Source organism: Myotis myotis, unplaced genomic scaffold (genome assembly GCF_014108235.1).
Source record: "Myotis myotis isolate mMyoMyo1 unplaced genomic scaffold, mMyoMyo1.p scaffold_m19_p_19, whole genome shotgun sequence".
In the NCBI taxonomy this organism is placed as follows: domain Eukaryota; kingdom Metazoa; phylum Chordata; class Mammalia; order Chiroptera; family Vespertilionidae; genus Myotis; species Myotis myotis.
This window is the reverse complement of record NW_023416323.1, coordinates 41,357,421-41,377,927: the sequence shown is the minus strand read 5'-3', so window position 1 is coordinate 41,377,927 and position 20,507 is coordinate 41,357,421. Positions and strand designations below refer to the sequence as shown.

The 20,507-nt window shown below is 59.2% G+C and overlaps 1 protein-coding gene across 2 annotated transcripts in view; it reads left to right on the top strand.

Moving 5' to 3' along the window:
• Window positions 1–20,132, top strand: part of TENT4B (terminal nucleotidyltransferase 4B) — a 45,411-nt gene extending 25,279 nt beyond the window's left edge. Inside the window, exons 2-13 of one of the 2 annotated variants that reach the window (XM_036345530.1) lie at window positions 3,562–3,685; window positions 4,834–4,880; window positions 5,894–6,014; window positions 6,947–7,054; window positions 9,001–9,129; window positions 9,727–9,940; window positions 11,190–11,316; window positions 11,392–11,495; window positions 11,580–11,767; window positions 12,711–12,875; window positions 13,884–16,508; window positions 20,017–20,132. In XM_036345530.1, the coding sequence (XP_036201423.1) occupies window positions 3,562–3,685; window positions 4,834–4,880; window positions 5,894–6,014; window positions 6,947–7,054; window positions 9,001–9,129; window positions 9,727–9,940; window positions 11,190–11,316; window positions 11,392–11,495; window positions 11,580–11,767; window positions 12,711–12,875; window positions 13,884–14,060 (1,504 nt within the window). In that variant the 3' untranslated portion in view covers window positions 14,061–16,508; window positions 20,017–20,132. Of the gene's footprint in view, window positions 1–3,561; window positions 3,686–4,833; window positions 4,881–5,893; window positions 6,015–6,946; window positions 7,055–9,000; window positions 9,130–9,726; window positions 9,941–11,189; window positions 11,317–11,391; window positions 11,496–11,579; window positions 11,768–12,710; window positions 12,876–13,883; window positions 16,509–20,016 lie in introns of those variants that run through there. The other variant, XM_036345531.1, reaches the window with a different exon arrangement.
• The last annotated feature ends 375 nt before the right edge of the window (window positions 20,133–20,507 follow it).

The window sequence follows — 20,507 nt, the reverse complement described above, 5'->3', positions numbered from 1 at the left end:
TCGGGCACCAGGCCTCTAGTAATATATAAAGAATGCCAGTGAACCAAAAAGAAAATAACAAGCACAACAAAAAGTAAGAATAAAAACTTAACCAGTGTTGATCCAATAAATTTAATAAAAAATACTTTAAAATGTTTTTTAAGTGAATTCCCAGTAGGCTTTATGCTTCAGTTCCACCCAGTGGCTAATTGAAAGGGCCCTCGGGGTGGAGCAGCGGAGCCAGGCGTGGGGTCTCACGGCTGCTCGCTGCCCTCAGGTGACTGGTGTGTTTGGTTGCTCTGTTCCTGCGCGCTTTCCCAAACGGCTGCAGGTTCCCATCTCTCTCGGAGTTTGTTTTGTGGTGGTTAGTTTTGAAGGGATACAGGACCTCGTAAAGTCCGCTGGGTTTGTTTACGTTATGTTTGTGGCATCTGTGAGTGAATTCGTTGTGAATCAGCCTGTCCTTGCGTTTTTCACTGAAGCTTTTAAAGATTCCACAGCCAACACCAGCACTTGCCCAGGAGATCTCAACAGCTCTCTCCCCGTTGGCCTTGCTCCTGGTTCCCGCCTCCGGAGATGCTACGTGCATGTCGGGAGTTTGCCTTCCCCCATGTGCATGGTTATTAAGCAGAGTCACCTCTGACCTGCGGGACCTGGCTTCCGCAGGGGGCGCGGGGGGGCCTGGAGGCGAGGTGCCGGATGGTTCTGGGCCCCTTCGCCAGCACGTGGCCGCCGGGGAAGGCATTCAGCGGCTTGTGTATGTCCAGAGCCTCGCTGGTCTTAACCCCGCTTCCCCCAGAGATAAACAAGTCGGTGAAACGTAAATTACGGACACTATTTGGTGTTAGATTTGGTGTTAGAACCGTGCGGGTGGAACACAGGCACCTTCGTTGTTAGAGCTCAGCATGGAGCAGGCTCCTGTGATTGACCTTCTCCGTGGCACTGGGCCTGGGGGTCGGGAAAGGGGCCACCGTGTTTATTGGTGCTTTTCCTCTGCAAATGCTTGAGGGCTCCCACTTGGGGGCTGAGTTTGTTAACTGAGCTCTTCTCTGGAGAGAGCTGGTCTTAGGGAATACTGTCAGTTATTCCTTGAGATTCCCAACTGTTTCCAGATTTGGTCAGATCCGCGCAGGGAGCTGGGGGAGTTCGAGTTTTTCCTGAAGGGAGAGCATTAATGACCGAGTTAGAGAAAGCGCTCCCAGGGACAGCCTCTTGCCTCTTCTCTCTTCCCGTTACCTCACAGTTGCTTAGACGTGGGGGCAGGGTCAGGGGGTGAAGGAGGACGCGGGGGGAAGAAGCCAGCAGGTTCCGCTCTCTCATAGCAGGAGAGGGGGAGAGACGGAAATCCAACGAGAACCGTCCTCCCAAAACCCAGGGATCCGTGTCCGTGGATGGAGGCGCTGGCGTGTAAAGGATGCTCTAATTTCCAGGAAAACGGGTCTGAGGGCCGCGCTTAAAAGGCGAAAGGAAGGAAAACTTCACCCCGTGGACTCATCCTCCGTGCCTCCTGCCAGGCCCGCACCCAGGACGGGGACACAGTGTGACACTCGTTCTTCAGCCGTGACCACGGTTGCCAGTGCCCAGCAGCTGCGGAAGTCGGATATGGAGGCTGCTTTCCCTGTTCAGTCACTGTACACTGCCAGCCGCATCTTCTCTCTCCCTTGTTTTTTACATCTTAAGATATAGTGAGAATTTGGGGGGGCGGGCAGGGTAAGTACGTTTCTTTTCTTTTTAGCTTTGACGCTCCTGGTCAGCACCGTAGGACATTGGCACATGTGCCGACTTCACCAGGCAGACAGGAGGCATTGCGTTCTGGGAAGGCCTGCACCCCTCGGCTGTGGACCAGTTCCATGTGCACACGGTGCTGTGCATGGGGAGACGTGTTTCTGAGAAGTGGGGTTGCGTCCTCACCTTCAGGGACGTCTGTTGCCCTCGGGCCACCCTGCCCTCCGTTCCGGTTCTGTCGTTCCCCCACAGTGTGAGCCTCCATCTCCTTGGACCCTGGTGCCGAGCTCACCGTATGACCAGGCACACATATGACGGTCTCCTGTATGACCACGTGGGCATGGGCGTGGGCACACGGGTGAACGAGGGAGAGCGTCCCTGGGCTGCGCTGGGGCTGGGGACAGGGCCGAGCCAGGAGAGGGGCGTCTGAGTGGGGAGGCCGGTGAGCCGGCGGTGGGCTGTGCTGACCGCTAGGCAGGAGGAGGGCCAGCGGAGTGGCCGGGAGCCCTGGGGACGTCGGAGTCATACCCGGGAGGTGACGTGTGAGCGGAAGGCTCGTGGGAAGGGGTTCCGGGCCCAGGGCTGCAGGGGCGCGGGCGCTGCTCTGGGCTGTGGTGGAGGCCGCAGATAGGCATGCCGAGAGGGAGTTGGCAGGTGCCCAGATTGGCACCCACGGAGACCCTGTGGGGCTGCCGGCTTGGCCTAGGGAGGCGGATGGGAGCCCTAAGGGGGCAGGGCCTGGTTTGGAAGTGGGTTTGGGGTTTTTGGAGGGCGGGGGGAGGGGATAGGATTTGGAGACCCGTTAGCTCCAGAGGATGAGGAAGGATGCGGCAGGGAAACGCCGCAGATTATGTAGGGGAAGCAGTGACCCCGGGAGGGGGGCCCCCGGAGAAGGAACGGGGTTGGGAGGAAGACGTGGCCTTTCGATGGGACTCACTGCGTTTGAGTGGCACCGAGGCAGAGCGGTCTCCTGGCAGAGGAAACACGGGAGTGCAGGCGTGTGTGTGCGTGTGTGCGCGCGTGTGTGCGTGTGTGTGCGTGCGTGTGTGCACGTGTGTGCGTGTGCGCGTGCGTGTGTGTGCGTGTGTGTGTGCGTGTGTGTGTGTGTGTGCGTGTGCATGGGCCAGTTTCCTTGTAAAAACCCAGCGGAGGGCCTCCTGAAGAGGTCACTCAGGAGCACTGGGCTCGCTCCGGGCCAGTGCTGCCCCGACCGTCGGGCCGGCTGCATCCGAGAAGGGCCCGGCGGCACACGAGGCCAGTCCGAACTCCGGCCTCAGGCTCCCGGAGTAAGTGCCGGCAGATTAAGGTGCTCTTCCAGAACGTCGCCTGGCGCTTCCAGACAGCCCGTCGCTGCGTCCCCAGGAAGGGCGAGCCCGAGGCGAGCAGAACCGCCACATGCGTCCCAAACGTCCTGTCCGGGGCTTGGGTCCCTCTCTGTCCCGGTCAGGGCTGCCCGGCTGACCTCCCTGGGGTCAGGGCTGCCCGGCCGACCTCCCCGGGGTCAGGGCTGCCCGGCCGACCTCCCCGGGGTCAGGGCTGCCCGGCCGACCTCCCCGGGGTCAGGGCTGCCCGGCCGACCTCCGGGTTCCTGCAGTGGTCGCTCAGGGTCTCCGGCTGCCGCTGTCAGCATGCCAGAGGGACTCCTTGGACTTTCGTCTTTTGTGGAATTATTTTGCTATTTTTGATTAAGTTCTATACATTCCCATTTTAGCTCAGCATGAGTTGCAGCGTTAAAATTTAGGTAGCAATTGAGGATACGTCATCAGCGGAGTGACCAGACTTAATTAGATGAGGCTGTTTAAGGCCGTGGCTTCCTGAGGCTGGGCCGCCCGTGTGACCGTCTGCCTTTCTTCCCAGCCTGCACGAGGAGATCAGCGACTTCTACGAGTACATGTCGCCGAGGCCGGAGGAGGAGAAGATGCGGATGGAGGTGGTGAACAGGATCGAGAGCGTCATTAAGGAGCTCTGGCCCAGCGCTGACGTGAGCACTGCCCGGCGGGGGCGGGGGAGTGTGGGCCGGTCACCGTGGCCTCCGGGGCAGCTGCCGCGCATCTGCAGCCAAGAGCTTCCTTCAGCCTTCAGCCCGGGGCTCCCGAGTCGTTAGCACGGGGTCGGCTGCTCCAGGCCGGCCCTCGGGCTGGTGAGCCTGGCAGAGGCAGTGCAGGAGGCGGTGTGAGGAGGGCACGCCTGTGCGCTCTGCTGCCCGAGGCGGCTCCAGCCTGCAGGTGAACAGTGTCGTTTAGAGGGAAGGAGGGCGGAGGAATGGCTCCTGTCGTCTGGGGGTCATGTTCTCAGGCCGATGCCGGCGTCTGTCTCCCCCCCTCCCCGCAGGCTGTTCTCTGTGCTCCTACCTCCACCTGGCTCCCCGCACAGCCCCCCCAGTGCGCACAGCGGGGCCCAGGGCTGCCTCTGCTTATTGCGGTTTTTGTTCCTGCACTGAGTCAGCTGCACTTTCAGGGCTCCCTTGAGGGTCTGTTGTACGATCGTGCGTCCTAAGGGCCCGCGTTAGGCTCCGTTCCTGTGTTATGTAGCTTTTCTTAGGCTCTGTCCTGGGTGGCGAAGGGGCCTTTTTTTTTTTTTTTCCTGATTGGTAAAACACAAACACTTCAGATGAGGGGCTGTAGGTGGCGGGAGACGAGAGGAGAGGAGAGAAGAGGACACGCAGACTTCACTGAGCAGCTGCTGCTGCCCATGGCTTCTCCTGTCGGCCTGAGTCAGTGGCTCTCCATGGGGGGGGGGGGACATGTGCCCCCCGGAGGCATTTGGCATTGTGGGTGGGAGACAGTTTTCATTCTCATGACTGGTGAGTGCTCCTGGCAGATGGTGGGTGCAGACCAGGGGTGCTGCTCACACCCCACAGTGCCCAGGACAGCCCCCCCTACCGAGAATGACCTCCACATGTCAGGATTCTGAGGTCGCGACCCCAACCTGAGCTCCACATCTTCCTCCTGCGGCCACGCTCCCTCCAGTGTCCGGGGGGCAGGGACTGCCTGTGCTCCCTGGAGCGTCGTGGGGGAGAACCCGCTGCAGTGCTCAGAGGCGCCAGCAGAGGGCAGCAGACACCGGCCTTTCTCCGTGGCTGGTGGCTCTCAGCTGATGGGGTGGAACCGACTGTCGTTTCTGTTTCAGGTCCAGATATTTGGGAGCTTCAAAACGGGCCTGTACTTACCCACCAGGTGAGTGCACGGCGCCTTCGGGGGTGGGCCTGTCCCTGGGGTGCATGCTTTGCCTGTTGGGTTGTAAACGTAGAAACAACGCGGATGGTGAAGCAGACACTCACATTCCTGGATGCGATGTGGGTTCCCCGGGGTGGATGTCTCCGACCGCTGTCAGCAGGCGCACAGGTCCTGCCTGCCTTGTCGTGGTGGGTGGACGGGGCGCCCGTCCGGGCGCAGCTCAGGTCCTCTGTGCGGTGGGGAAGGTTCTGGCCGCCTGCCCACAGCCCAGCAATGGGACTATCGCTGGCCCCGCAGGCCTCAGCCCGTCCCCTATCCACTCACACGCCAGGGGGGCCTTTGGGCGAAGCACCTGCGTATACTGGGGGCCGTTTCACTAGGAGCTGCACCGTGACCCCGCGTTCAGCACCTGACCCAGTGGGTGGGTCCTGACGACCCCCTCCCGCCCCCCCAGCCCCCCAGCCAAGGCCGTAAGCGTCCACTCGGGTTCACTAACACTCGTCCCTGTCTCGGGGCTGGGCCCCACAGAACCCCGAGTCACTCTAACAGTGTCATTGCACTCGTGAGTGGTTGGTGCCTTCACATCATTCCGAGCTGAAAGGGCACAGACATGACCCCAGGGAAGGGCTGGACGGCCTCTGTCCCGGAGGGCGCTGGGCAGTCCTGGCGTCTCCTTCCGGACGGCGGTCGGGCCGAGCGTGGGAGAGGGCGCGTGCGGGTGTGTCCTTGTTTACACGGTGGCGGCACCTTGTCTTGCTCTCACGCACAGCTCTCCGCACAGCCAGAGTCTTCAGATTCCAGCCCCAGAGTCTGGACAACAGGAACCATTGCGGGTCTTTTTGAGGTTCTGCTTTCACAGCCGCCTGTCTCCCGGGGCCTGGCCTGAGTGAAATGACTCAGGAGGCGGCTTTAAAGTCACCAGCGCCCTCCTCGGGGCCCGGGGGAGCGGGCAGTGTGAGGGTCTCAGGCTGGCGGGCCTTGCTCAGGGGAACGGCCCCTCTCGCTCTGCCCAGTGACATTGACCTCGTGGTGTTCGGGAAGTGGGAGAACCTCCCTCTCTGGACCCTGGAGGAAGCTCTCCGGAAGCACAAGGTCGCCGACGAGGATTCGGTGAAAGTCCTGGACAAAGCCACCGTGAGTCCCCCTCGCCCACCGCCCTCACGCCCCAGCCTGCCTGGGTGGGGTCGGTTGGGAGGGCCCGGCACTCGGTGCCTTCTCTCCGTCAGTGGGTACCGTGCCGGGCGCATGGCCGTGTGTGACACAGATGGCCTCCTGCGGTCACACCTTCCCTTCAGAGGGCACCGTCAGCCCGCGGGCCCTGCAGGGATTTGTTCAGGGAGAGCAGAGCCAGCCCAGGGTCTGTCGGGCGTTCCCAGCGGCCTAGCCGGGGCTGCTCTGCTCCGTCCGAGTCTGTGTCTGGGACACGGGCCGTAACACGCTCTATAAGTCGTGCCCCATGTTCACCATCCTGGCCTGGCCGTCGGGGAGCTGCCGCGGGCATCTGCACGCGATGTCCTGGCACAGCGGCCTGGGCAGCCCTGGGAAGCCTGGCGGCGGGCGGCTGGGACTACGGGGTGCCGCCCGCGTTTTCTCGCATGTGGTGCACACGGAGCTTTTCTTGTTCTTATGAAGAATCCCACACGTCTCGTAAAAATCGTCATTTTCCATTTGGGGATGATTCTTGCGTTTCACTCCTCCGGCTGGGTTGTTCGGGCTCCTGGCCACGCTGACCGTGATGCAGGGGCCTGTGGGTGCCTCAGCCTCGCGGCCCCTCTGGCTGCTTGGCGGCCAGCGAGTAGGAAGCTGTTTCCCCAGACGTGGCGTCAGGAAGGGCTCTGTCACTGGGTGTCAAAACTCAGCCGTAGGAGCGACAGGATACGCGGTGTGGGGGGAAGCGTCAGCTGCGCAGAGGGAAGTTTCTGGAAGGCGAGGAGGGGGGTGCGCAGTCCTCAGGACATCCTGTTTCAGGTCCCGAGAGGGGTGGGGCCTCACGCTGTTCACCCTGCGCCCTGATCTTGCCTCTGGTTTGGGTAAAGCGCTTTAATGCTCCCTTTCTCTCCGTGCAGGTGCCTATCATTAAGTTAACAGATTCCTTCACGGAAGTGAAGGTGGACATCAGCTTTAACGTGCAGAACGGCGTGCGGGCGGCGGACCTGATCAAAGACTTCACCAAGGTCAGGGCTCACACTCGCCGGGCTGCGGCCACGCTGGGCGTGGCGGGAGGGCCTGTCCTGGCGATGAGAGAGGTGCATGTGATCGCTGGGGAGCGCTTCTCTCCGGAGCCCCCCAAGAATCAGTCACTTACAACGTGGCCTCGAGTGAGAGCCGCACTTGAGAAAGCTGCTCTGCTTGTGGGAGAGGAGGGCGGGAGCCGCGCTGGGGGCAAAAGCTGTCCGTCTTTTAAATATATATTTGTACTGGTTTCAGAGAGGAAGGGGGAGGGAGAGGGAGAGAGAAACATTGGTGATGGGAGAGAATCATGGACCGGCTGCCTCCTGCACGCCCCCTACTGGGGATCGAGCCCACAACCCAGGCCTGTGCCCTGACCAGGAATCAAACCGTGACCTGGGTCGTAGGTCATCGCTCAACCACTGAGCCACGCCGGCCGATCGCCGATCGGATCGTAAGAGTTCAGCCTGGGGCCCTCCCAGGCGACTGCTCTGGGTTTCAGTCCCCGGCGCCTGAAGGCGGCCCCTCGGGCTCCTCCCGCTGTTGGGGGAGACTTTTCTTCAGGAGAGTTTGCGGGCCCCGCCCTCAGGACACCTGAGCAGAAGCGTCAGGCTGCTGTGGTTACGCCCACATCTCTTCTGACGTTGACAGTTTTTTTAGCAGCTCTACGGGTTCGCCTTTCCCTGTTTTATAAGCAGCACGCTAACTTCTTTATTCTTGTGTACACGTTCGGAGTATAGGAGAGAGAGAGAGGAATTCCAGCCCCAGTCCCACACTGTGGGAGGTGCCGGCTGTGCGTAAATTTTCTTCTCCCAGAAATGTTTCCAATTGAGTTAATAGGAATAATAAAAATTTACTGGTGTGAAATTTACCTTACACCCTACAGGCTTAGAGTGGCTTTATATCATCAACTTTTTTTTCTTGTTTATTCTCCTCTTAGATTTTTAACAAAAGGAATGGCACCCTGTACGCTCAGTATAAGCTTTAAAAAAAACACAATTTAAAAAAATTTTATATGGATTTTTAGAGAGAGAGATTGATTTGTTGTTACATTTAAATTGCATTCATTGGTTGGTTCTTGCATGGCCCGGACCGGGGATTGAACCTGCAACCTTTGCCTGTTGGGATGACGCTCTAACCAACTGAGCCATCCTTATCTTTTTTTTAACTTAATATTTTTGGAGGTTTTTTTCCTACCCACACGGACAGGCTTCCTTCATTTAAAGAGACTATTTCTGACTTCCTCCGTCTCGCCGAACAGTGCTGCTTTCTGTACTTGTTCCTTCTCCTGCCTGCTTGCTCGGACATGACTTGCAGGAGTCCACACTTCTTTCTTTCTCATGGAAGCGTCGCGTTCTTAGCGCCAGGGAGGAACTGGGCATCCCTGGTGACCCACCCCTGCGGGGGCCGTGAGAACAGCTGGGGCCTGGCTCCTGGGAGTGCTGAGTGAGGCTGTGCCCGAGGGCCGCGGGCTGCACTGCCCTGGCGCCGGCTCAGGTCTCGTCCTCTGCGTGGGGAAGGCTCGCCCGCCCCGGGAGCCGCAGGCCGGCCTCTCTGGTCTGGGGGCCCCTGGTCTGCCTGGGGGTGCTGCCCGTGAGAAATGCCCCTCTGACGTCCGCTGACTTGGTGCTGGAGGCGTTGGGACTGCCCCGCGCTGCTTCTCTTACCTGTTTGCCACTGAGCATCTCGCGGTGGCGGCCGGAGTGACCGTCATCAGACGCGCTTGGTGTTGCCGGCCGTGGGCGCAGCGCGGGCTCCGGCGCCGTGTGCCGTGGGCACGTCCCGTGCTCACGTCCCGTGCTCCCCCGTGGCTGAGGCTGCTTTTACAGTCGCCCTTCAGATGGGGCGGGAAGGGTGCCCGCCCGTTGGGAACGGGGGACCGTTCATGCCTCAGACGAGAGCACGCTCGGCGCTCCCCGCGCAGGGCCGCTGACGCCTCGCTCCCCTGCAGAAGTACCCGGTGCTGCCGTACCTGGTCCTGGTGCTGAAGCAGTTCCTGCTGCAGAGGGACCTGAACGAAGTGTTCACGGGCGGCATCGGCTCCTACAGCCTCTTCCTCATGGCGGTCAGCTTCCTGCAGGTGAGCCCGGCTCGCAGGCCCATGTGCACGACGGGGACACCACGGGGAGGCCCGGGGGGACGCTGCCCGCTGCCCGGATCACTTACGACCTTCCCCTTCACACTTGTCACCTTTTTGCAATTTAGCAAGTATTTCAAAGTCCCTGGGAAAGAATATTGCTTTGTTTTTAATCCCACGTGTTCTGTTGTTTTGAGATTTTTCACTGCACATTTTAAAGGTGGGGTGTGGCTTCCGTAACGGTGACTAGCAGTAGAAACTCCCCTCACAGCCATGTCCTCTAAGCGCCCATCTTGAGTCCCGCTGGGCTGGGCCTGCCGCGGGGCGAGGGGAGGGGAAGTCCCGCCGCCCTGAGCGGGCTTATGGGGCCCAGTGCTGCCAGCGGCCTGGCCTGCTCGGGACTCGGCGTGGCGTCGTGTCGGCCAGCCCTGCCCAGCCTGGGGCCGCCGTCCGCCCCGCCTCCCAGTGGCCCCGCGCTCTGCCCGGGAGGCGGGGTGTTGTGTAGCAGTGCTGGGGGTAGAAGTCAGATGTCATGTGTCACCCCCCAGAGAAGTCAGAGGACGTGCAACGTAACTTCTTTTCTTCTCCTTCTGGTTGTAGTTACATCCCAGGGAAGATGCTTGCATCCCCAACACAAACTATGGTGTTCTCTTAATAGAGTTTTTTGAATTATATGGACGGCACTTCAATTATTTAAAGACTGGCATCCGGATAAAGGATGGGGGTTCATATGTGGCCAAAGATGAAGTTCAGAAGAACATGCTGGATGGCTACAGGCCGTCGATGCTCTACATCGAGGACCCTTTACAGCCAGGTACTGAGTTAGGGAATCCGTGGGCGGGCGGGGGAGGGGCGCGGCGTGGTCACCACGTGGCGGTTGGCGCTGTTCCCACAGAACACTCAGGATTGGCTTCTAATGTGGATGCTCTCTGTTCATCACAATACCTCACGTGCAGATACATGGAAGTCAGCACACACCAGCGGAACACAAGAAAACACACACACACACACACACACACACACACACACACACACACCAGAAAACACGCTGCAGACCCTGGGCGAGGGGAGTGGTGTGGGTGGGAGTGGGTGTGGCTGGGGCGGGTCTGGTCTCCATTCTGACAGCCACTTGTCTCCTTTCTCGTGTCCTCGTCACCCAATTCCAGGCTGTTGCCAACCAGGGCTTTTATTTTTTAGTTTAATGGACAGTGACATGGTTAGCAGCTACATGGGTTTCGGGGGCACAGTTCTGCAGGCCGTCACTGCACGTGGCACTGTTCACCCCGGTGCCGTCTCCTTCCATCACCGATCACCCTTTACCCGCTCCGGCCTCCCCCCTCCCCGGGCTTCAGCGCGAGGCCTCGGGTGCTCGGGGCCGTGGCCCAGTAACAGACTCCCGAGCGGAGCGAGCGAGGGGTTCAGAGAGGCGGCTGGTCTTCCTTGAGCTTCCTCTCCCCGTCCGTCCTGCGTGGCCTGTGCGCTGCCCCAGCGTCGAGCGGTGGGAGGGAAGAAGGGTGGTCCCCCCGTGCTCCCGGGGCCGCGTGCTCGTCGTCTCCGAGGTCCCTGGGCAGCAGGGCCTCCCGGTGTGGCTGAAGCTCCGCCGTCCTGCGCTGTCGCCTCGGGCGTGGCGCTCGCCTGTGCCGTGGCGAGAGCTCTGACAGGGCGGGCGGGAGGGAAGTTGTGGCCTCGGCCTTTGCCGGCCGCCTGCGCGTCTCGTGACTGAACAGTCCCGTGTGCTTCCTCCTTGAGGAGCCGTGTATGGGACCCGCTCTGCAGAAAGACTGTCGGCTCCACGGCCTTGCTGTGCGGGGCTCCTGACCCCGTGGGCGGTGCTCACAGGCTGGGAGGACAGGAGCATGTCGCCCGGGGTCTCGCAGGAGAAACCGGCGGGTCCTGTTTGCAGGAAGCCTGTGGGGTGGGGCCTGGCAGGCCGAGCACGTGGAGGCCCGAGCGCCCGTTCTAACTGCTCAGTCGGGACGTCCACGCCGGGGCCCCGATCGCCCGCGTGGCAGGCAGAGCCCTGAGGGGCGGTGGTGGCCCCTCTGACCTGCCCCTCTCCCCAGGCAATGACGTCGGGAGGAGCTCGTACGGAGCCATGCAGGTGAAGCAGGCCTTCGACTACGCCTACGTGGTGCTGAGCCACGCCGTGTCGCCCATCGCCAAGCACTACCCCAACAACGAGACGGAGAGGTAACGCCCCCCTCGGCAGGCGCCCGAGCGGACGGTTCCGGCCTCAGGCTCACCCCCCTCTCCTCTCGCCCGCAGCATCCTGGGCAGGATCATCAGGGTGACGGACGAGGTGGCCACCTACCGGGACTGGATCTCCAAGCAGTGGGGCTTGCCGAGCAGGCCCGAGCCCTCGTGCAACGGTGAGTCCCGCCCCGTCGCCACCCGCTGTCCCCCCGGGGCGTGACTCGCGGGAAGACACGTTTCCCACTCTCCGCCCCCTTCAGGAAACGGTGTCGCCCTGGTGGTGGAGCCCCCGCAGCTGGAGAAATGTCACAGGGGCCTCTCGGGCGAGAGCGACGCCCTCGGGAAACGCAGGGGCAAGACCGCGGAGCCGCTCAACAAACACTCTTCCAACTCCTCGTCGGGCCCCGTGTCCTCGTCGTCCACCACGCAGTCCAGCTCCAGCGACGTCGTGAGTACGGGCGCGGGCGGGGGCTCGCTCACTGCGTTGTTGCTGGGGAATCTCAGACGTTCACGCTGCTTCTCGCTGTCGTTACAATCGACAAGCTCCCCGCACACGAGCACGCACGTCAGTGACCCTGCCCGGGCTCCACCCCCCACCCGGGGGTCCCCGTGGGTGTCTAAGGCAGTGGCCGCCGCTGTCGGCATCCGCAGGTGGAGCGCGTGTGTCGCTCTGCGAGGCCCCTCCCTCAGATGCTTCGGAGCCTCCTGGTGGGGTGTTAACCGGCTGGGCTGTAACGTCAGGTTCACGTTGAGAACGTCTGATTCCTTCCAGTGCACTCACAGTGCTGGGCAGCCGTCACCAGCTGATCCCGACACAGTCCCATCACCCACGCAGGCCTGTCAGCGGCCCTGGCGTCCCCTCCCACCCCCAGCAGCCTGCTCTGCTCTCCGCCTTTCCCCGGGGGACTTTGGGGATCACTCCCACAGCTCCCCTTCCCCTCGGGTTGATGGAGTTTACGGCACTGAGACCCGAGCCGGCCCCCCAGTGCTGCATGTTGGCCTGGGGAGGCGGGAGGCAGAGGGCTTGAATGCGGGAAGGACGCCGTTTCCCTGCCAACAGCGCCTGCACGGCGTAGGGGGGCGGGGCTAAGGCCTCACGGGCAGAGCTGACCTGGGTGCTGGGAGGACCACGCCGAGCCAGGGGACTCAGACACAGGGGCGGAGGCAGACGTGCCCGGGAGGGAGGAGCGAACAGCCACCCTCTGGGGAAATGAGCCACTTTCAGTGTTCGGAGGAAAACTTAACCACCGCTCTTCGTAAAGCCCTCTGTGCGCGTCCTTCAGTTCCCAGATGCTTAAATTGGTCCCGGGAGCACTTAGCCTAAATGGGTTTCTTTTTGAACGTTGACTAAGTCATTCACATGCCACGTTGTAACCCGTGCGACCTGTCAGGACTCGGACGCCACGCCGTGCAAAACCCCGAAGCAGCTGCTCTGCCGTCCGTCTGCCGGGAGCCGAGTGGGGTCGCAGGAGGTGGCCGTGGAGGCCTCGCCGGCGGGGGGGAAGGTGCAGAGCGCCCCGGCCCCCGCCACACCCAGCAGCGCCAGCAAGTCACAGGTGCGTGAGCACGCTTCTCGCTGAGCAGCCAGTGCGGAGCATGTCGTCCCTTACATGTCAGTTACACGTGTGCGTCATTGTCATTCCTCACATGTCAGTTACACATGTGCGTCACTGAGCGTTCAGTGCAGCACATGTCCAGCTTCTTACATGCCAGTTACATGTGTACGGCGTGGGTTTGCAGGAGACGCAGGTTAAAGAGCAAACCTGCTTGGTTCTAAGAGGTTGCACTGCACGACGGGCTTCTCGTGACAGGGCCCGGGACACAGACCTCCGGGCGTCCCGTCCTGGTCCTGGTGCGATGCCGGGCCCACCACCCTCATCCCAGACTCAGCAGAGAGGCCGCAGCGGCTGTAAAGGGTCTCCTTGCACCTAAGTCTCTGCAGGGGCAGCTTGGTGTGACTGGTGGCCGCGTGCGCACACCTGGGAATAGCAGGCCCTGGGATGTGTTCATGGCTGATGCAGGTGCCTGGGCTGAAATGGTCAGTGTTTGGCATCAGCTTTCACTTATAAAGGCCTCAGAGCGCCTCTATTTTAAGCTGTTTTGTTGCCTGAAGTTGTATCATCACGGGCACTGCACCTGATGGGAGAGAAGCCATTTGCTCCCGGCCCGGCCTGAAGCCATCCCACCTCTCCCCGCGCTGGGCGTGCCCGTCACGCATGTCCCCGCTGACCTGCAGGTCCTTCACCGGCCCGGCCTCAGGCCCAGGCCCGATCGGATCACCCCGAGGGGCAGTGAACGTGGCAGGTGGCGGCAGGAGGGCGGCCAGCCCCGCGCACCTGGTGTCGGAGCCCCGGGGCCACTTCCGTGGCGTCCTGGCTGGCAGGCTCCTGGGAGGAGTGCGCCCACCTGCTCTGGGGGGAGGGCAGGGTCTGCGCTCGGCATCCAGGGACAGAGCGCCAGTTCCGGAGCTCGGGGGGGAGCCCTGGCTTGAGAGCTCCCGGGGGTGGGGTGAGCCGTGCGGGCGCCTCATGGTACTGACGTCTCTGCCCGCTTCCTTCCCGCAGCACGGACCCGCCCGGCTCTTCCGTTCTTCCAGCAAAGGCTTCCCAGGTACAGCTCCCACCAGCCATGGTGTCCTGGTGGCAAACAAGCCGCATCCAGGCAAACCCGCTAACCAGTGCTTCCACGGCAAGCGGAGGAAGCACAAGAGGGACGCCCCCCTCGCCGACCTCTGTAGGTAGTCGGCGGGGCCACGGACGCCTGTGTGTGCAGTGACCTCACGCCCGGACAGCGGCCCGGGGCCTCCCGGGACCGTTCAGGAGCCTGGCGCCGGCCACGTGTTGATTGAGCGACTGTGTGTTTCCCCGGCTCGTCACGGACGGATCATGAAGACTGACGGCGGCAAAAGCCAAACGCACGCCAGCGGGGCGGCTGCTCGTTCGATCAGTCATTTGCTACAACAGGGTCGTTTCGGGTCCCAAGCCTGAATGTAAAGTAGGTCTGTTTCTCTGGCTTCGTGCAGAGCCAGGGAGCAGTCGGGGGGCGGGGGGCGGAGACCAGGCCTCAGAGGAAGCCCAGATTCCCAGGGGGAAGTGGTCTGTGCATGTGTTTTTAAAATATTTTTGCATATATTTACCATTTTACTGTGTGTATATATAGATGACCACATAGGAAATCGATATTTGTAATAGTGGATTTGTTAAGACTTTTTACATAACATTACTGTTTAAATTGTAAACAGATTTTTCTCAGGATTAGTTTGCAAAATAATCTGAATTGTCATCCTAACACCCACGCGTAGGGACGTGACTCGCTCTCGCACTCGACTCTCTGTGTTGAATGACCTTGGGGGGCCCCCAGGACCGGCCGCCGCGAGCACGTCTCCTCCCTCGAGTAAAGGTTTTTATGGTGGCAAATGACATTGATTTTATTTTGTACAAACGAATATATATCCGTACTATGTACTTACGTGTAAACACTGAACAGCTCGCCCATCTCCGAACGTGAACTGGCACCCGCTCCCTATCGTGCTGTCGGCTGGGCAGTGGGCAGGTATGAGATTCCATGTTTGTTTCCTCTGCGGTTTTTTTTTAACTTGTGATCGGGTGAGAGGCCACATGTCCGTCCCCCACCTGCCGCGCGAGCCCCGGCTGCGGACTCTGCACGCGGCGCCTCCAGCCCGGGCTCTGCGCCTGCCTGTCTCTCATCTCTTTTTTAAAGTTCATGCTCCCGTGGGAGGGAATACCTACCTGAAAGCTTTAAGTAAATCACACGGACAAAAGCTATTTTCTTATATCCACTTGATGCTTTTGGTATTGTCGATCTTTCCAAACGAAATGGTCTTTGATAATGGTCTGTTTTGTATTGCCTCACGAAGACCAAATACTTCTTGTCCTCCCAGTCTTCCGCCTCCTCCCATGGGATTGTTATCTTGAATTAAAACGTTTTTAAACATCGGCTTGTTTCAATCACACTGTACATGTCGGTGGTGGTCAGCTTCGGGTGCAAACAAGATGTATGTTCTGTCACGCATCACACGTTGAGTTTGGGAATATTTACTGTGATCAAATGAATGTAAGTGAAATTTTGAAATCGCTGTCTGTAGGTGGAAACGCTCATGTCTAGCATCAGTGTGTGTGGCTCTGTCCATGACAGCCATGTCTGAGATGAGATTGTTTTATGTATACATATATACACACGTATGAAGTACTGTCGGTTTTTAGGAGTTTCTTTTATTCGCACTAATGAAATACTGAAGACCAATCAGACCATGAATGGACACTGAGTGCAACTTTTTATAAAGAAAATAATGCGAAAGTCAGACCAGAACCGATGTCATCCCTGAAATCAACCATTTCCAACGTTCCTTATTTTAATTCACAACCGAAAAACGTGTTCCAGAACTGGAGACTCCAACGTCGTGCGAACCATGTGACTTTCAATGTGATGTTACCTTGACAATGTTTTAAATTTGAAGGTGGCCATTTGATTCCGATCAGGGTTTTTATCAAGGGTGTCGAGCTGCTGTTTGTTCTTCGAAACTAGTTTTGTCATGACCTGTCGTGTGCATAATCACAGTATTTATTTCCTAGGACTGTTGCGAATGTGTAGACTCCGGTTTACCGCTAAGGGAACAATTATTTATACAATAAAATGGAATTCAGTGTTAGCTGCCCACTGCGGACCCTCAGTACCTGCGGAGACCCGTGTGCCGTCGGCCGCACTGGTTTCTCTTAGGGAATCGCCCTCGTTGTCGACCGTGAACGTCCTCTTGGGGTGCGGACAGGCGTGCCCCACAAGCATGTGATTGTTTGCAAGGTGGTGATCGCGGGAAGATAATCTTGATTCCATTGGGAATCTTAGGTTTTCGTACATTTATTGGGAAAATCGTTTTTCCTGGACTGCTGACGTTTCTTTTTGGTAAACAGTATCTTTCTAAGAGAGAGAGAGAGAGCATGAAGGAGAGCCTGAGGCGCGTGCATTTCCTCCAGCGACCAGCACTGTTCTCGTGAATACTGTGCGCCTTGCAGCGAACGGCGTCGGCGCTGTTCCTTGTTCGATCGAAGTAAAAGACTTTGAAGACGCTCACTTCGCCTGCTCATTTATTCTGCGGCCTCCCGTCCGTGCGTGCGACTCCCGCCTTTTCCCTCCTCCGAGTCTTGATACTAAAGACTCGGCAGACCCACCAGGTGCGTGTCCCTCAGGGAGACAGCCGCCCGCATCCACGAGCCACGGCCTGCCTTTGCCGGCCATTCCGCCAGCGGCCATGTGTGTGCATGTGTGTGTGCCCAGTCCATGTCGATGCTCCTTAAAGCATCATCAGAAACATGTACATGCTGGTTGTTGGAGGTGCCGTGGTCAGAGGCGTCGGCCCAGACCCGGCGGTTCTGTGTTGATGAGAAAGGTTGGGTGTTCTCCCTCCCGGCTGGAGGTGTCCGTGAAGGTGCTGGGTTCAGCGTGTGTCTCGCTCGGAGAGGTGGCCCGTGGCTTCCAGCTCTCGCTTGGACCAGGGACCGGCTGGCGTCACACGTAGCCGCCGTGCGGTCCGGTCTTCAGGATTAAAGATCCCGCTGTACGTCCGTCCTGTCGCAAGTGTGTCTTACTGTTCCCGCATCTGGAACCTCCATTAACATTTAGGTTCTGTGCTTGGGCTCAGACAGAGCATGGGCGGCAGGGAAAGTGTTAACAGTCCCCCTTTGGCGCCTCGGATCCCCACGTGCGTTCTTCCCGTCCCCTCCCCCACGCAGTGCTGCGTGTGAGCTGTGTTTGCCGTGCCCTGTGGACTAGGCTTTGGGGTTTCCAGACTGTGGGCAGGTTAGGAGAGTATGACCGCTGTGAGCGGCAGGACCCAATGTTAGAAAACATTTTTATTGATTTCAGAGAGGAAGGGAGAGGGAGAGTGAGATAGAAACCTCAATGATGAGAGAGAATCATGGATTGGCCGCCTACTGCACGCCCCACACGGGGTTGAGCCCACAACCTGGGCATGTGCCCTGACCGGGAGTCAAACTGGTGACCTGGTTCATGGGTTGACGCTCAGCCGCTGAGCCACACTGGCCGGGCAGGACGCGGTATGGCTGTGACGTGCTCACGGCCATGACCTCCCCCGTGAGGGGGGGTGGCTGTCAAGGTCACTCTGTAAAACTCCCTAGAGCTTTGCTAGTATTTTTGTCAGTGATGAGGCCATCATGTCAGTTTTGATAGTAATCTGGAGTTTTGTCCCTTCCATCCTAGCATGCTGTTGTTTTTGTTTTTTTTTAAATGGTAGAGCTATTTCAATATATTTTTTAATGATTTCAGAGAGGAAAGGAGAGGGAGAGAGAGAGAGAAACATCTGTGGTGAGAGAGAACCATTGATCAGCTGCCTCCTGCACACCCCACACTGGGGATCAAGCCCGCAACCCGGGCATGTGCCCTTGACTGGAATCGAACCCAGGACCCTTCAGTCCACAGGCTGAAGCTGTATCCACTGAGCCACACCGGCAGGGCACGCTGTTGGTTTCTCAGTGTGTTAGTCACTCATCAGGAGTGTTGGTGGGAAATGCATGGCCTCTCAGCTAACTTTTCAGAAGGTAGATGCTGGCTATGAAAACGGCGCTGCCAGTCCAGCCGGGACCGACACCGACGGCCCACGATGACGGCTGGGAGAGCTGATCCTCCGGCCGGCTCCCGCACCCACTGACCTGCCCGCCGGGGCCGGGGGCAGCCTTCCCACGAGGCGCCCTGTGAGCAAAGCGTCCGCTGAACGGCTCTATGACACTTACCCGAGGAGGAACGTTACGTGTCATAGCTACGCTTCCTCCCGATTCCCCTCGTGCGTGGTTCACGGGAGACGCTTAGAGAACGGAGCCGCGTTCAGCGGAGACCCACAGGCCTGAGCGTGCCCGCAGGTGCCTTCCCGGCCTCGACACTGCAAGGCCAAGGCCCTGCGTTCTGTCAGGACATGGCGGGCAGAATCCGTGTTCACATTTATGAACACGTTAGCATGCTGCTTGGTGCTCAGCACGACAAGCCAGGTCCTACTGCGACATCACTCACGTGGCGCGGAAACTCGGCCGTGTCCTCATGGGCTGTGTCCTCGTGAGGCGTGTCCTCGTGGGCCGTGTCCTCGTGAGGCGTGTCCTCGTGGGCCGTGTCTTCGTGAGGCGTGTCCTCGTGGGCCGTGTCCTCGTGAGGCGTGTCCTCGTGGGCCGTGTCCTCGTGAGGCGTGTCCTCGTGAGGCGTGTCCTCGTGGGCCGTGTCCTCGTGAGGCGTGTCCTCGTGAGGCGTGTTGACTTGGCACCTGAGGCCCCTTCTCTTCATCAGAGATAATGAGCTCAATGAATTGGATGTTGACAGAATTATTAACCAGAAGAATTGCCTAGAAACGGGCCTGTTTGCTATCCAGAGTCAAATATTTACTCCAGCGCGGCTCTGAGTTGATAAGTTGCTCGTGTTTGGCTTGCTCTTTCCTGGCACATTTTTTTCTCTCTTAAGCTCTCGGCCTTTGCATTTGCGGCTGAAGTCTGTGCTGTCAGGTTGAACCTGGCCCATCGCCCACCAGCGGAAGGAGATGGCGCTGCGGAGAGAGGGTGCCCGGGGGTGGAGGTGGTGCACCCCGTGGGGGTTACGGACTGAAGGCGCCTATTGGTTTGATGGGAGAAATGCCGGGATGTTGCAGGAGCAGCTGATAGGCAGCAAGGGAGTCAGGTGGCCGCCACCTGCGCGTTTCGCCGAGTGTTGCTGGGTATTTGCACATCCTCTTTCGTTTAACTTAAGCCCGTGAGTTCCCTGTGGCCATGGCTCCCTCTCCCACAGCAGCCGGATGCCAGCGAGGTCTCCGCCAGGCAGGCAGTCTGGTGAATTCATTAGGCGTGTTGGTTTATCTTTTTTTTTAAAAAAAAAAATATATATATTTGTATTGATTTCAGAGAGGAAGGGAGAGGGAGAGATATATCAATGTGAGAGAATCATGGATCTGCTGCCTCCTGCACGCCCCACACTGGGGATCGAGCCCACAACCTGGGCATGTGCCCTGACCGGGAATTGAACCCTGACCTCCTGGTTCATAGGTTGATGCTCAACCACTGAGCCACGCTGGCCGGGCTGGAGTCTTGGTTTATCCTAAAGGTGCTGATGTAAAGAGCGGCCATGGAGTAAAACTGGCCGTTACCTGGACGGTGGGTGCGGGTCGGGGGAGGCCTGGGGAAGGCTGTTCAGTCCTGTCTCCCATGGACGAGGCAGGGGCACCTGTGAGATGAGAGAGAAATGCTTGGTGGTCGGCGCCTTCCCTGCGTGTAGCTGCCTTCCCCGTCCAGGCCGGGTTCCGTGCCACCCACGCGCCTTCCCACGGCCCGTCAGTAGTGCCTCTGGTTAAGCTCGCCTGCGGCGTCTCTTCGTCCCTCCACTGAGCCCCGAGGTTCAAGACCCCCTCTCTGATTTCCACAGAGGGCGTCCAGGGGTTCCTTGGTAACATGAGTCTTTTGCAAGCCCTGTCGCCCCAAGGGACCCAAAGGCCCGCCCCAGGCCTCCGTGGTCCCTGAGAGAGCACGGGCTCTCGCACGCACCTGCTGGCGGGGCGGGAGGGGGCCAGGGTCCCAGACGGAGGCGCGGTAGGCTTCCTAGCGGACTCTGGACGTAGATGCGGTGCGGTGCGTTAGAGGCGTGGCGAGCCCGTGTCTGTGTGTAATAACCTTCTTGTTTATTTCCTCCGATCAGCGTTGCCTTCTGTGCTCAGAAGCGCGGACTCCTGGGAGGTGCTGGAGGTTTGAGTCGTCTCGAGAGCTCCCCAGTCTTGTCTAGTTACCGCTGCCGAAGCGCGAAGGAGTTTACCAGAAAAAAAAGAGAGATTTGATACAAACGATTTACGAAATCTCCACACGTCCCGAGGTCCCGTCACCGCGGGCACCGGTGATCGAAACTATGAGTGAATCGCATCCCGGGAGCTTTTTTTTTTTTTTTTTTTTTTTTAAGCTAACGACGATGTCTTCAAAGATGCCCATCGTTTGCCTTGAAAATTTTATAAATCGCATTTCTACGCCCCACTGCCCCCCAGGGCTCGCCCCGGCTCACGCCTCATCACCCCACTTCAATAAAGGCTCTGTGCTCTCCTTCACCTTCACAGCCTCTGGTCCGAGCCTTTCTGTGACGCCTGAACGGCTGCTTTTCCCTCGTTCGTCTGGTCATTCCCAAGACAGCCCCCGCGTGGG